Source organism: Pseudopodoces humilis, chromosome 3 (genome assembly GCF_049639895.1).
Source record: "Pseudopodoces humilis isolate 2021_Gansu_Grassland_sample_001 chromosome 3, ASM4963989v1, whole genome shotgun sequence".
Lineage (NCBI taxonomy): Eukaryota > Metazoa > Chordata > Aves > Passeriformes > Paridae > Pseudopodoces > Pseudopodoces humilis.
Genome location: NC_142202.1, coordinates 73,226,877 through 73,243,657, shown reverse-complemented (window position 1 = coordinate 73,243,657; position 16,781 = coordinate 73,226,877). Strand labels below are relative to the sequence as shown.

The 16,781-nt window shown below is 35.0% G+C and overlaps 1 protein-coding gene across 5 annotated transcripts in view; it reads right to left on the bottom strand.

The window, feature by feature from the left end:
* Positions 1-16,781, bottom strand: part of ASCC3 (activating signal cointegrator 1 complex subunit 3) — a 253,171-nt gene that overhangs the window by 99,185 nt on the left and 137,205 nt on the right. For all 5 annotated transcript variants that reach the window (XM_088053260.1, XM_088053258.1, XM_088053259.1 and 2 more), the window contains 2 exons: positions 581-772; positions 33-257 (listed from right to left, as the gene is read on the bottom strand). In XM_088053260.1, the coding sequence (XP_087909386.1) occupies positions 33-257; positions 581-772 (417 nt within the window). The remainder of the gene's footprint in view (positions 1-32; positions 258-580; positions 773-16,781) is intronic.

Here is a 16,781-nt window from a genome sequence, read left to right as displayed (position 1 = left end):
TTGCTAGTTTCTCCAAACAAATCAAAGGTTACCTCTGCATTTAGGTTGTCTGCAAGGCTTTCAAGAAACTGGCTTTCAATTGGGTTCTGCTGTGTAAGAAGAGTCAGGTAATGACTGAGTTTATCATGAGTTGTAATAATGATGCCTTCTCCGAATTTGTCAAACTGAGGCCGTCCAGCTCGACCAAATATCTGCATGACATCTAAAATTCCAAGGTCAACAAAGGAGCCTCTTTTTGCAGCATATATTTGTGTTCCCTGGTTGAGGAAAAGTTAATAAAAATTAACATAAATACACATGAATATAATCCTGATGAGCTGAATACTGAAATTAGGCAAATATAGCATGATTTCAGAAGTGTACTTTAACTAATCCTTTCATAATCTTTGATATATTTAAATCTTTACTATACAAACTAGACTCCCACTGGAGAGAATCAGTTTAATGAGATATAAATAACATTTCAAGTCAATCAGATATCTCCCCTTCCAGGCCCAAAATTCACAAGAGATCTTGCTATCAATACTTTACAGGTTCCTTTTGAGACAGATAACCCCTTGCAGAGTAGGGAAGCTCTTACCTTAATAACAACAGCATGAGCAGGCAGATTGACACCCCAAGCAAGTGTAGCTGTACAAACCAGGACTTTGATATGTCCATTAGAAAACAAGTTCTCCACCAAACTTCTGTCTTGCCGCAGCATTCCCGCATGATGAATGCTAAATCCATCTGGAAACAGCTCACGTAACTGCTTATTTCTGGATCTCTGTACCTAGAATGGACAAGAATAACAATGAAATTCACTTCTAATTACAGCACAAGAAGTATTGTATTAAAAACATACAGGAAAAAATTGAATATTATTATGAGTCAAAATAAAGGAGTTATTTCTATTAAAATTGGACTTTCCATCAAGGCCAGTTTGTGATGATTTTCTATAAATTGATATTTCCATACTCGTTTTCTGAAGAATACACTTAATTGTATAAAAGACTGGAAGAAGTTTAATCTTTGTACAGAAGTATTGTTTCAATTAAATGGAGATTCAAGTTAACCAACAGTGAGTACACTGAAACTGAGAACTCATCACTTTTCCTTAAAAGCAACTCTTTCAGACTGTGCAGGCAGTTTGAACAGGCTTGAGGCAGCAGGCCACACACTATACTTACCATGAAGGAGGGGACACCCTTCCTCACCACCAGCCATTGTATTACATTACACTGTATACAATTCATAGTACCAAATCAAACTGTTCATCTACCCCTCATTTTCTCTTTCCCATAGGCAGGAGGCTGGGATCTCAGTCTGCAAAATCTCCAGCCTCCTGCAGGGTATGAGGTCTGTGAGTATTATTTCTGGGTGCTGCCTTTATCATGTTTCATCTAGACTGAACACTGACACTAAGTTATAAAAAACTAATATACTTCCCTAATTTGCCCCAAAAACTTCTGATTTTCTGCCTGTTTCTTCCACACTCCCACCTACTGCACTAACTGCCTTCCAAAATAAATTGCTTCTAAATATGACACCAAAAGGGTTGTGGTAATGATGATTCTAATCCTCTTTATCTTTCTCCAGGGACAATCACTACTTTCCCAAAAAACACAAGAAGGTTAAGTAGTATTTGACTCTCACTGTATTTTGAGCCATGTGTACTATAGTGAATTAGTTCTAGAAAAAATTAGATTATTATTGTTGCTACTGTTGATGTTGTTTTATCTTCATATTTACCATTTCCTGACACACAGCCACCAAAAACTTGATTTATGGGGTACAGAGTGGGCAAAGCAAAGCAAAACATGGTTCACAATACTGGCAAACTGCCAAACATTAAGAATAAATCTCTGCAAACACAGAAGTAAATAGGGAGATGAGAATGCAATTATAAAAGGAGGATATGAAAAGAAAAATATTGTAGGAAAAACACATTTCTCAGTTTCTCAATTATCCAGCTTCTCAATATCTGATCTTTCCCACTTTAGCAGTAATTATTTACTATTCGTTTAAAGGAAATCAAACTCAGCTTTTAAACTGCACATGACTTTTGGCAAATTTAATTAACTGCTGTAGTGCTTAAAAATGAATAAATAATAAATTGATAAAGTGGTCCTGCAGTTCATGAAGCTTATTCTTCATGAGCTAACAAATGGAAGCAAATATTTCATAAAGAGCACAGATGCACCAAGGTTTGCATTTATTGATTATTGACAACAAAATTCACAGGTTGTGGAAAACTCACTTCAGCTGCATACCTCACTGTGACATGGAAATTTGGATTGATCTTGATTATATCTGGGACTTGGTGTAAGCATTTAACTATGAATTAGCTCTTTTCTTAAGAAACTAATTAAACAACTATCAAAAAATTAACTCTTTCAGTAGAACTTTTTGTATTGGTGTCACATGCCTATTTTATATGCATTTAAGTAGCTACTCTTCAAAACCCACAATTATTCAATATTAAAAAACATTACACTTTAAATATTAGAATCTTAACTAAAAAAGCAGAATCTTGCTCTCAAATCCTCACAATTTAAAAATGGCATACCTTTGTTTGTAATTTGATTGCTTATATTACTTAATGTATTAAAAGACAGGGCAATATACAAATGGAAGGCTAAGAGTAGTAGAATTGTGTATTACACATTGAAGAAAACTATTTGCTTATGGTTTTAGGAAGTACAATTTCATCAGTTTAAGAGAAAGGAGCTTGTGAAGGAAGGAGAAAGGTTTGTGACAGAAAGCATATAAAGATAGGGCAATGCTAGTCTGACTATAATTCAATATTTACAAGCTCAAGTTTAATCAACTTTTCAAAAATGCGTAGTTACACTTACATGTATCCAACTTGTTGCATTTAGAAAGAATAAAAACCTTGTTCTAAAATCTACTGCACATTCTCAAACAACATCTTTGAAATATTTAATATGTACAGGTTCATTTATTGAATCTGCTAGACTTCCAGGTTACACAGCTAGCAGGTTAGAAATATATGAACTTTTTTTTCCAAGACAGAAAATGATGAGCTTTTTTAACTAAAAAAAAAAATCACAGCTCACTTTTGACATAGGAATAAACCAAATGCTGAGGAAATAAAATTGCTGGTTATTTTGGATGATTCTATTAACTGCACAGAAATGGAATTAATTTTCTTCCCATAAATTTGTGTTCACTTTAAATTACGAAGATACAAGGCAAGTTAGTTCAAGAACTATTTTATAAAGTTCACCTGAGAAAATAAAATAAAAAACCAATTCCCATATCTCAGTGATGCCTTGAAAAATTGCTCACACAATGTATCATTTAATGGCAGCATATCTGCTTTTAAACAAACCTTTTAAACCCTTGTGATAATGAAGTGCATGGCTATTGTATTTAATCTGGAATTTAAAGGTTACAGAGACAACAAAACCAAGAACTACTAAATAAAGGAAGAGAAACTATAGAAAGTTATATTGCTTCCACTTTGTTATATTACAGAATAAAACTAAGAGGTTTTGCTTAAAATTTATACCAAATGTTACTAAGTGCCTCAGGTGTATGGAGAAGTTGTTATTATGAGGTATAGCACTGGTCTCCTGATTAGAATTGATTTTCTTTCCCCTCCCTTATTGCTCAAGAGGGCTGTAGATTTATGACCTTTGCTTACATGTGTGTGTGCATCTAAAACAGTATGTGTTAAATTCCCAGTTTAGCTTGCTGCCATCTTTATTTTTCTCCTTTAAATGTCTTGAATTTCAGGCAATTCTTGATTAAGACACATTAAAAATGTCACAATTAGACATAGAAAAATGTCCTGCTTAATTTTAATAAGAAATGGTGCGTACATAGCAGGAAAAAAAAAGAATTCCAACTTTTCTACTAAAGACTTAAATAACATCCTTCCTTACCTTTTTCATGCATCTGGTACCACAAAGGTATCATCATTCATAACAACTATAAGGTGTACACTCTTTGAAATATTCATGTAGTGAACCAAAGAATGAAATTTTTAATAGGCGTATAGATACCTTTTTTCCCATTTTATATAAAAAAGAATGTAAAAAAGAGCAATAAAGCTTGATTACAAGAAGCAGCTGCCAAGAAATTCCTTCTTGATTAGTGAAACATGAATTCATGGTTTGTTTTGTTTGGTTTTTTTTTTAATCTCCAACTGCTACTCTCATCTAGGACAAACAAAGTAGACCTTCACTTCTTGCTGTCATAACTTTTTTTCCTTCAGTAGATTGACCATTTTTCTTTTATGCTTTCTCATCTTAAAATACTGATTGAAATTTTGAATTTGGGTGTTTTTCCCCATTAATAATGTGTTTTTTGACTCATGTATTTTCTTTCAATAACAAAAATGGCACAGGCTATTCTAGCATTTTTCTCACAATCTCCTTACTATAGCAAACTTCACACTCACGACCATATGACTCAATCATTGTAATTTCCTTTCTGTGGAGTTCACTATAGGCCAGCACTTGCAGCTTGTTCAGAATGCACCATTATATTTGTTCACTGCTTTGAGCAATTCTGAGCAATTTATTCCCATCCTCCATTCTCTGCCCTGTCCTGACACCCTGCAAAGTAGCAGCTCTTAATTTTGAGGCCTCATTAGCCTCACTTGATGAGCGTTGGAGCTCAGATAGCACAGACATCACAGACACCTACACCAAAGCAAGGAATCTTTTGCTGCAGCCTTCAATGAACAGCAGCTATAATCAGTACTACTGCTGTGTGATGAATACAGTTCAAGTATATCCAAGTAACTATTTTGTAAAGTCGCTCAAGACATTCGAAAATGTAATTTGTAGGCTGACCTAAATTGTTTTAAGTCCCAACAAGACAAAAGCCTCCTCTGCCTCATTCATATTACTAAGACTGCTGAATCTGCTCTGCTGATTCGTTTTAAGAACACTGTCTTTCAAAACGTATGAGATCAGGGTAGGATGGAGAAAGTGTCCATCTACTCCAGAAGTAAAGGTCAGCTGAGTGAAGCAGAATGGAAAAAGGAAAGTTGACAAGTCCATCCATGGGCTTATTCCTGTTCCATCACTCACCATTTTTGCTCTTCAGAATTTACTACATTCATATTGCATATTAATTTACCTATATATGTAAAAGTTTTATCCTTTTATTTTCAACTTCTCTTTCAAAGGGGAGAGATCAAACCTTGGATGGTGTAAATAAAACCATAAGAGTTGGGTTTTTTTAAATATAAATTCAAAATATAGTAATTTTTTATTACAGGGAAAAAATATGAGACTTCTTTATATGCAGTTAGAGAAGTACATGAAACCTAGAGAAAATACTAACCCACGAAAGATAAGCAGTAACATTATCATTGTCATAAACTGTTAGCAGTTTATGACAATTGTATGGAGAAATACAGATTTGAGTCTCAAGGGAGAAAAAAGGTATGCATTTGAAGTACAATGATTTTACTTGAAGACTGTCCTTTTATTAATTAGAACTGTTACTTGTATTATTCCATTTGTATTGTCTGCATAATAATTAAGCTATCAGCAGCTGTTTCTAGGACAAGGATAAAGCAGTGTTTTTGGGGGTAGCAGTAAGATTACTTTCCTTGCTCTTTCCCGGGAACAGAGGCATTAGCTTCACTGACTGCTCACCCTGCAACTGGGTCCTGTAAAGAGCCCAAAAACTACTGAGAGCTCTCCTGGCCAAGATGACACACATGACCTAGCAGATCATTTCTGCAGGGATGTAGGCTGCCCAGTATTCTACTTAATGAGTATGCATGCTCATTCTCTCCATCTTCACTTTTTTAATATATCTAACTGTCGCTGTAGGACACAAAATGATTCACATGGACACGGCTCAATGTATGATAGGGAAAAAGAAGGATTTTATTTTTGTGACTCCAGTATTTATAGATTCTCAGCAATGCCCAGGGATTGGATAGTTAGGTTACCACCTTCCCAAGCACACTGGTTGTGAGAAACGTCCATCAAAAGATGTTTCTTTGAAAGAATGTATAAACATCTATGTTTATAGTTACTTTCCTGGGAAAGTGGCTAGAAACTATGAAAACAAGATCAGAAGGCTTAATTTTCAGGGTGACATCTAACTCTTCACTTTGTATAGTTATCCTGAAGCAGTATCTCTGTTCAACACTTTTTTACTGGGATATAATTAGTTGGTACCTGGCAAGACAGTATTTGAAGATGGTAATTCTAACAAACAAATGTGAAGCAGTTTGAATTTCTCCTGGAAGAATCAATAATCTAATTATCTCACCCTGGCAATTTAAGTTCACTGTATTAAAGTTAGAATTTTTTAAACCTATGAGTCACTATCTGATCAATTTACTGATATCACCTCAGTTAGTTCTGTAAAGTGCTTTAAAAACACCTCTGAAGGAGAAAGAAAGGAGAGTAGTGGGACTGCTCCAATCAGAACAGCATAAAAAGAATTCAAATAAATTATAGTTTGATGCTTTTTTTGATTCACAAAGGAAAGAGGTGTAAGGCAGAATTTCTGGCACAGTTTTTCTATTGCCCTGGCCTTACCACTGATCCTAACTTATTTATTGCATAAGGTTATGTTTCATCCAGTCGGTACTTTAAGAAGCGATGACTATCAGCTAAAGAAGGAATTGGCATGGTGTCCAGAAATGTCCTGCATTTCTCACTGTGTTCTTTTTACAGTACACTGTTACATCATAGCAGCCCCATTTTTTTTCCATTGGAAAAGTTACATGGTACACAGAGAATGAATTATTCTGTGGGAAAAGGAGGAACAGCCTTCAGATTTAAAAACTTCAGCAAGAGGTAAATGTTTAATGTAATCTTTGATTCCTCAGGTCTATAATCTATAATGCATTAGAAAGAAGTGTTTACAGACCTCACTGATCATGGAAGCTAAGGAAATGTAGTATAATGTTTAAAATGTTGCACTTTTGAGCCAGCCAGACAAGCGAAGAATGAAAGAAACATGAATGCAAGTCTGACCATGCACAAATGATGGATTTGCAACAAGTCACTGAGGATGTTGGTAGAGCTTCCAATTACCTCACTTACTGCCTAGCAAAAAAAAAAAAATTATAAAGCAAAAAAGGGAACTATTTGTATAGACAATACACTACCTCAACCTGAGCCAGAATTTTATAACATGGACCAAAGTAATCTAACATTTTACTTCAAGCCAGACTGTGGTGCTTGTCTTAAAAGTGAATAAATTACTGATTCTCAGATAAAAGGTTTTAAGAACTTAGATTGAAAAATAATTCCAGCAATAGGTTTAGACAGAAAGGAAATGTTCATTAAAATCACCCAGTTTAAGCATCACCTCTCAGTGAAAATAACAGTATTTTTCATATATTGTACAATGATAAGCATATTTGTCTTGTTTATAGCAAGTGAAATAGAAATTATATAGAGAAATTTTTGTACTGCTTCAGCATGCTGAAAATCTGGACGTCCCCAGATCTGTGACACCAGTCTGTGACTAAATAATCTCAAATCTTACTAAGACAAGTGTCAAAACAGTTTAACAACAACATGGAAATGCACATCAATTAAGATTGAATAAATTGTATAAATAACATCACAATTTTAAATTGCACTCAAAATAATTTCAGTCATAATCTTTCTTTCTCATCAATTTAGAATTCAACCACTCTCATTCTGGGAACAGATGTATGAAACATGTAAAATACAGCAAAGTATCTATTTGTCTCCAGCCTTTGAGACAATAAGTCCTGTTGTCATATTTTTTAACCACTTGGAGTAGCCAGATGAAAAAAACATCAATCTTAGTCTGTTTTGCTGACAGCAGAAGTTTTCAGTATGGTGTTATAAAACTAGCTGGTAGGGAAGATATACAGAATTGAAAAAAATTGATAGGGAGAGAGTTTGATGACATGCAAGGATGAATTTTACTGGTTTCACTTTGAATACTGACAACCTCTGGAGACCTAGTTAAACCTTTTGTTGCTGTGCTTAACTGTGCAAAGATTTCAATATTTCTGCCTCAACAGGAAAGTGATACTACATGGTGTCTATAAAAATATTTGTTATATTTGAGAACACATTTTTTGCTTTGCAGTACTCAAAACTGCCACTCTGCTGAGCCATGACAAGACTGAATGCATTTTTAGTGAGAAACAATGAAAGCAGGAAGTATTTTAAAATTCTTTCTGATACTGTTGCACCTTACTCAATACATATTATATCTACATATACATATCATAACTATTTTTAGCCTTTTACCAAAGGCTATGCTGACTGAGATATTATTAAACCTGCAAGAAAAATATTTCATGAACATTAAGCACATTTCTCACTTCATAATTAAACCACAAATGTCCACTAAATTTCACAGCTATGCAAAGTGACAAACTGAGGATTCTCCAGAAGAATGGAATTTTTATCACAATTCTTATAGGTAATGGAAAATGCGCAGTATGAATTAATAGTTCACATGATTTTCAAATAGTTGTAGACTGGCATTATTACACATGACCATGAAAAGCTGAACCTTATCCTAAACCAGGAAAGTAATTTTTAGAGAGATGAGCATTACTAAGTATTAAATGTTAATTATGTTAATTGTTAGATTAAATGTTAAATTAGATATCATGGCTTGCTTTTTTCACTCTTCTAACTTCTGTCCTACACAGCATGGAAGATGAGCATAATAATACTATGAAGACATGATAAAAATTCCCAGGAGTCATTAAAAGTGACAGAAATTCTTAAACTAAAAAATCTCACAATTATATTCACCACTCATCAAGTAACTTGAACTATGTAACTTGAATTTTAACAAGAAAAAAAACAAAACAAAACAAAACAAGAAAAAAACCAGAAAAACAAACTGGAACATGATACCATCTGCAGCACTGTAAACCTGGCTTTTTTCACTGATCCCAGGGCAATATGAAGACCCATAAGCAAATTCATGGTTTAACTAGCATCATTTAAAGGTTTTCAGTTTTTTTATTGGTATGCTAACATTAAACAAGTATCAGAACTAAAGATATTTCATTCCTCTTGTGCCTTTGATATTACAGAAGAATTTCAGGATTTCTTAGTAACCTTTGTAGTTCAGGGCTGCCAAATGTTAAATTTCACAAGACAAGCAGTTTTCAGAACTCTGTAAAGGATATGTAGGATCACACATGTTTATGTATTTTCATATTGCAATGTTTATACAGTAACATCTGATTAATTATATTAAGTGATAATTACTTACTTTATTTGATACAGAACTAACAAACAAAAAAATCCATTAAAACGCTAATATACCTTTAAGGGGGAGACTACTAAAACCTGATTTCCTATGAATTTTATATTCCCTGTGCCTCTGGCCCAATTCAAATGCTTGTTCCATCTGGTTTCCCTAACCTCATCTCTCCCAGAATTATTTCACTGTGTTACTGTTTCATAAACTTTTCCACTGCACCCTCCAGACAAAAAAATAAATCTTGAAAATGGCATCTGTAAGGCTTATGCTGATTTTCAACACAGCCATCCAGTTATTACTAACACCTTTGACAATTATGTTGTCTTTTTTTGCTAGTTTGATTCCAAATTACTTGCAGCCTACTCTCAAGTTCTGCAAATTCAGTGCACAACTGTGAAGACTGTGACTCTTGAACATCACTCAAAATCAGTTTTAAAGGTAACATGATGTCTCCATGCACCTGAAAAGGTACAAAAGCAGCACCTAATAAGTGACAGGACAAGAAGGTTTCTATTACTATGCTGTTATGGCCAGCAGACTTGGGAATTTGGAGTCAGTTTGTCAGCTAAACTGAGGCAGCTATCAGGGTTGCTGCCAGAGGAAACCAGCAGATGCAAGAAATGAGCACTGTGCAGTCACCTCCAAAAAGCTTAATTTTACCCCCAGATCCTGTTCAAATGTAGGGTATTTTCCCACAGACCTCTGCTAAATTACAAGATCCCTTTTAGTTTCAAACTTTACTGATAAAAAAATCAGGTTTTTTTACTCTCTTAAAAAAAACCCTCCCCTCAAATTCACCCCTTATAGTATCAATGTTTTATGTTACTTACTAACATTTTGTTTGATACTTCATGAAGTGTGCAAGATAATTGCTTTGTAAAGTTTAGAAATCACAGTGATGAACATATTTATGTATAATTAAATACGGCTTTGAAAGACTGTTTTCTACCTCTACAGTTCTTTAAGCATTTACATAACCTAGCACGTATACCTCCCACCCAAAGCTGATATTTTGAGCAAAGGAATACTTAATTTTCTTGTTCAAGTAGGTTTTACAGCATATTTACAGAGATTTGAGAAAAAAGAATGCTGCATTGATGTTAATTTATCCATCTGCCTTGGGGTTTATAAACAAGATTAGAAACCCTCTGCAAAACTGAGGAGATTGGTATTGTTAAGCTATTGTAATTCATATGCTGTTATTTTAAAGCAGGATATATAGTTTCTTCATCAAGTTAACTTTAATTGTCTTACATAGCAGGTAAAGACAATTCTTATATTTTCTCAGAGGAAATATAAGAAAGTATCTCACATATCAAACACACCATGGAGACCAAATTATCTGGTATGGGAAGAGGTAAGGAGACTGTTAGTTTCTCACTTAGCACATAGCAGCACAAAACAGGTGAGAGGAGAGCTGCTGTGCTGATTGCTTGCACAGTCTCTCTCCAACTCTCATTAATTTCAATTTTTCACACTGTGTTTACTTATCTTGCATACATTAGTGCTAATGACTGTTCAAAAGTGTCAGATGCCACACTATGAGCTTCATTTTCTTTAATATAATAATTATATTAACATTCTTCTGTACAATTAGTAGTCATACTAGTTAAAATCATTACATCCTTCATGCATTTAGTCTCCTCAAAAGAGCTTTCCATTTCACAACTCCACCCCTTTTAAGAGCCTGCGAAAGGTTGGAGGTTAGTCATTCAAAGCAACTGGCCATTTGTGGAGCTGGCAGAGTGCTTTGCTCAGGCCAGGTTTGCATCCTTGCTCCACCAACCAAGTGCAGGAGAGATTTTGTATGTGTGGTGGTGAAACCTCTAATCCTCACAAGGCAAATAGTAAACAATGCCAACCCTTGCCTTAAAGTAGTGTTGTGTACATATTTATTAGTACATTCATTAGTCCATATAACTTATCACTTGAAGTAATAACATTTTAGAACAGAATATCTTTTTATTGTTTTAAGAAGAAAAAATAACTGAGGCTGAAGTAAAAACCCGTAAAAATAAAAAAGTGATTTCCCTATTTTAAGACTGAAAGCAAATACTATGTATGTATAATAGTTCTATAACTATCACTGCAAACACATTGAAAACATAGAAGCTTTCCTAGATAAAGACAACCACTTGATCTGTACAGAACTGAACCACACACCATGGCTCAGTGCCAAGGCAAATATCATGTTTGCAGCATTATGTAACACATGCACACTACAGGGTTATCACCAGGATATCAGTCTTCAGTGGTTTCAAGATGGTAATACTGAATTATGAATTAAAATCAGAATAAAAGGAGCGAAAAATCTTTGACTCTTGCACTCTGAACAAACTTTTAATTAGAATCAGTGTGACACATAGCTTTAAAACTTTTACTTGCACTTGATTTTCTCATTTTGCACTTTGAAAACTCTCATAAAATATGCTATATTGTATATAAAATGAATGTAAACAGCATAATGTATAAGTAATAATATAAAAGACAGAGTCAGAGAGGATGAAGAAGACCTCCAAGATCATCAAGTCTAACCTTTCACCTAATACCACCATGCCTCCTAACCCACATTGTGAAGTGCCACATCCAATTCTTTTTTCAATACTTCCAGGGATGGTAAGACCACCACTTCTCTGTGCAGCCTGTTCCAGTGCTTTACAACCTTTGTGGTGAAGAAATTTTTCTGCATATCCAGCCTGAACCTCCTAAGGTGCAACTTGTGGCCATTTTCCCTTGTCCTATCACTGGTTACCTGGGAGAAGAGGCCAGCTTTCACCTAGCCACAACCTCCTTTCAGGTAGTTGTAGAGAGCAGTAATGCCCCCACAAAGCCTCCATTTCTCCAGACTGAACAACTCCAGCTCCCTCAGCTGCTCCTCATAGGACTTGTGCTCCAAGTCTGTTGCTCTTCCCTGGACTTGCTCCAGCACCTCAATGTCATTCCTATAATGAGAGGCCCAAAACTGAACACAGGATCTGAGGTGTGGCCTCACCAGTGCCGAGTACAGGGGCACTGCCCTGGTCCTGCTGGCCAGACTACTGGCGATACAGGGCAGGATGCCTTCTTGGCCACCTGAGCACACTGCAGGTTCATATTCATACTGCAAAGCAAAGCTGGATATCACATCATCACTTATCTTTAGCAACTGATTAACACATCTAAGAATATTTTACTTTGTGAATTCCAGTCTAAATGTCAGAAGTTATTAAACAAAGGTATCTAATTCTGTTGATTTTGTGTTTGGATATCAGCTATATTTCTTAATTGATTTTTGAGCTCCAAATATGGAATTGCCAATTCTGTTGTCAAGGAAAATTTACATAGACTGGAAAGAGAAGGGCTATGCTTATCTGTAACACTGGCTGCATCTCTGCTAACCCCAGTGAACACGTGCTGGAGGGAAACCCACTGAGCCTGTTTTCTGTAACATTATCTGACAGTCATTCTGATAATACCTATAGAAATGGACTGATGACTTATAATTGTTGGCATAGACTTTTCATTCTTGAGATCAACCTAGAACATACTCCCTACTCAATTTATTCTTTGAGAAGGCATCATTTAAGATAAGCAGTTAGTTCCACCACAATTGTTTAATCTGCAGGCTGCTAGTATGGAAGGGAAGAGAGCTGGCTAATGCTGTCTGGTGCAGAGAAATATCTCCAAGTAAAAGCTAAGTAACCGTGTGTCCATTTGAGACAGGCCACTTGACATCAGCTTGACATGGCAGGTTCAGTCTGAGATTAAAACTGCAGATGTCTGCACAGAGATCTGCACATCTGCAGGAGGAGACTGAGTGCCCTGCAGTCAGTGGCAATCAGGCAGCAGAGCCTGTGCAGTGTTTCTGCTCTCTCCCATGTCTGCTCGTGGATGAACTCGGGCATCCTCTTGGCTCCGTTGCCTGAAGTGCACTGAACTTCACCAACTACAACAGCGGCTCAGACACATCACACATTTGTAGTTACCACGTGCAGTCTCCTAAAACCCGCGTGCTATCATTTTAGCCGGAAAAGCAATCCATGTTTCAAATTCCGACTAATGAACGAGAATTATCCTGGCTAGAATAAAAGACAAATTACACCCTCAAATAACTTTCCATTGCAACAAATTTCTATTGAAACTGACTCAGGTGGCATTTTCCCAACACTCCCAGATGGCACATATCACTAATAGCTCTTAATTATCACTCAATATTCCAAATAAATTGGAACTTAAATTATCTGCCTTCACACTAATATCTGCTTATTCTGATACTCATACATTAAAATTAATCAGATCATCTTACGTTTTAAATGCTGAACATAATAGAACTAAGGAACATCATAGTAAAAATAGGAATGGAGACTTTACATCCTTTCTATTGACGACAATGGCAAATTAATCAGGGGACATTATTTATCACAAACTCACTTTGGACTTGTTAGAATCCCCAAATGTAATTATGCAACCCCAAAATTACATTCTTATAGCCCTTCCTTTGTGATGGACAAATAGATGCATAAATTCACAGTCTGGCATCACCAGACTCAGTACAGGTCATAGTGCTACTTGAAAGTATGACAAAACCCAGTTTTTCTCCATGTGACAAAGCTAGCAAGAACATACTCCAACTGAAATGTTCCCAAACTGTGGTCAGACAAATAATGGGATTAAATGCCTAGTTAATCTCAATTTTTCCCTTAGAAGAAAAAGGGTAAGAGATGTTAAGTGATTTTTTCTTTTCCTTATCTGTGCAATTTTCTACCGTTATTGGTCTAATTTTTAGTTTGAGAGCAAAATTACAGACTTTTTTGTATTTGATAAAGTGAGTTGACTGTGAAATCCCAAAGTTGTCTGTGATTCCTGAGTATAAATTCAGTCATAGGGGAAAAGAGATTTCCATTAATACCAGAAGTAAATATAAACTTTATGAGGAATTTCACTCCTACCCCTTCAAAATTCCAAAAGAATACTCTACTTTGTAGAGTATTGGCCCTCCACCATTAAATATAGTATATATTTTATATTATGGAACAGAAAACTGAACTCAAGGAAATCTAGATTATGGCTTTAACTGATGAGCTGCCATATTTACATCAGCTCCTTTACAGTCACAAAAAAAAAGCTGACATTTCTCCCTCAGAAAAAAACCCACATAAAGCCATTTGGCAAATCTGTGTTCAATTAATCCACATGCATTTTCTCCAACTAATCCCTGTTCTGATGCTTGAAGCAAATTTAATACATATATTTCATAAGGGTAAACACAAATCCAAAAGATATAGATATTGATTTTTCCTATTCACTATTAAGTGTTATTCTGGTAAACAAAACAATGATGAACAGACACAGAGAAATAAAGGCTTAAAACTGTCAAATTTTTAAGCTTCCTAAAATATGCAATGTTCAAGAATTTTATATCTTTTAAGAAAAAGAGAATACAGTCCATATTATATTACTACATATAAATATGTAAATGTACTATACAAGTACATTACACATTATAATTATTACGCTAGTATCTTATCTGTCCTGCATTTTATAATATCAACTATTAGTGGATGCAAGAAGAGAAAAAGACTAAAGATGAGAATAATAAGAAAAAAATTATCTTTGAAATGTCATACAAATGTAAAGAACCCATCTTTCAGGTCAAGAGGAGAGCTGCACCTCAGGCAAATGCCTAGAAGTCATATTTTAATTCTCAGTCATCAAAACGCTCAGATATGAAACAAGGATCAAGGGCCTTTACCGACCATAAAATCAGGGTCATTTATGTGCGTTAAAAGGAATGGCCACGAGGTGGCTCTCAATACTCAGGATTGAAAACCATGACTCGAAGAATGAAATAAAAATCTCGATTTGCTTTGTTTCCTTAAAATTGTAACTGATATATTTCACCTCCCTTATTTTAGGGCATATTTATTTCCGCACTAGGAAAATACTTTGAATTTATTTTAAATTCCAGCAAAGAGGTTTCTAGGCTCAATCTATAACAGCATCATTTTCCTGTAGCCATTTATTTCTCACAAAAACGAAGCCTTTTTGATAGTTGGAATTCATATATACAAAATTGAAATAACCTTATATACTGCTTTTGATTACATTAGTTCTCAGCTATTTACCAATAGTAGTTCAATTTCATGATGAAAACTATTAAGCTTCTGCCTAGAAGATGAATTTGTACATGGACAGTATCTTACAGAGTTTGTTTTCTTCTCATGCACTCTAGCTGTATTATTTATGTAGTTAACTATCACTTTATTTTGCTTTTACAAACTTATTAATAGTTGTGTGTTTTTCTGGCAATCTTCCACCCTTCTCTTTAATTTTTTTTGTTATGAAAATATCTGTTTTCATTCAATATCTGATTTCCTCAGAAGTGTGAAAATCTGAAATTTAAAGAAACTGGAACAGGTAGGATAAATTAATAAATACGGTTATGACTGCCAAGTCAGTAAATCTGACAGTACTCAGTAAATATGTGATGCTGAATCAAAGAATTGTAGATCTGTACAGCACTCAGAAAACTATAGGAGTCTCTTAGGACAATTGTCTTGGATATTTTCCTTAGACAAGAGGTCTTGGTGGCTACTTCAAAGAATACGCCCCCTCAGAGGAACAAAATCTAAAGGAATACCTGAAAATAACTATTACAGCTGTTTTGTAACTACAGGCCATGAAGGAAGAAACTGGGTATGTTTTCAATGTTTCAAGGCAGTACAAACGCTTTTTAAACTAAGCTATAACAATCAAACAAAAGCCCAGAAAATAATTTCTGAGTGTAAGGGATCATAAAAAGAATTATAAGCAATACTGGTATATCTATAACAGTGTTTTAAATATCTGGATCACTGGAACAACTTTGCATTTTCTTATTGTTTTCAGCTCCAGAAGCTTGTAGAATGTCCACATCTGCAGAAGTTAAACACTGCGCTGTGTTTTCTCTATGAAACACTATTTTGTGCTGTATTAAGTTGTGTCCTCAGGGCTTACTCCAAAGCCAACAGTCTATTTTCCATTAGTTTTAGTATGTTTTCCAATGAGATCCTTCAACTGTAAACCAGCTAGGACTCTGTTCAATTATTCAGCAATACTACAGTTTATGAAATGAAAGCAGGGAAATACAATATTAACAGTTTCAAACACTTCAGATTTCTGATTTTTGTCCCTGATAACCATACAGAGCACAATACTTGGAAGAAGTGATCACTAGAATCAAAGACTTTTCCCTAGAATTCTACATTTGATTACAAAATTCCTGTGTATCAAAGCCAGACACACTCACAGTAAGAAAATCTGCAGCATTTTTTGTCCTTGATTCAATGGCCTTTGATTCCCTGGCTTTTATTATTATCATTATGAAGAGTTTTGCAATGCTTTTGATACTCCAAATTCAAGAACCTCAGGGTTTGCCCTCCCACACTAGGCTTTTAGCATTTTGTCAACAGTTCTCAATATTTTAGAACTTCCAAATGTGCAAGTCACAGTTTCTGTATTAGAAAAAGGAAAAAAAGACAGAGAGGAATCCTTAGGACATTAATTACTAACTTGAGGTCATCACCTTAAACAAGGCAATAATGACAGCAAATTCAAGTTTCATCTTG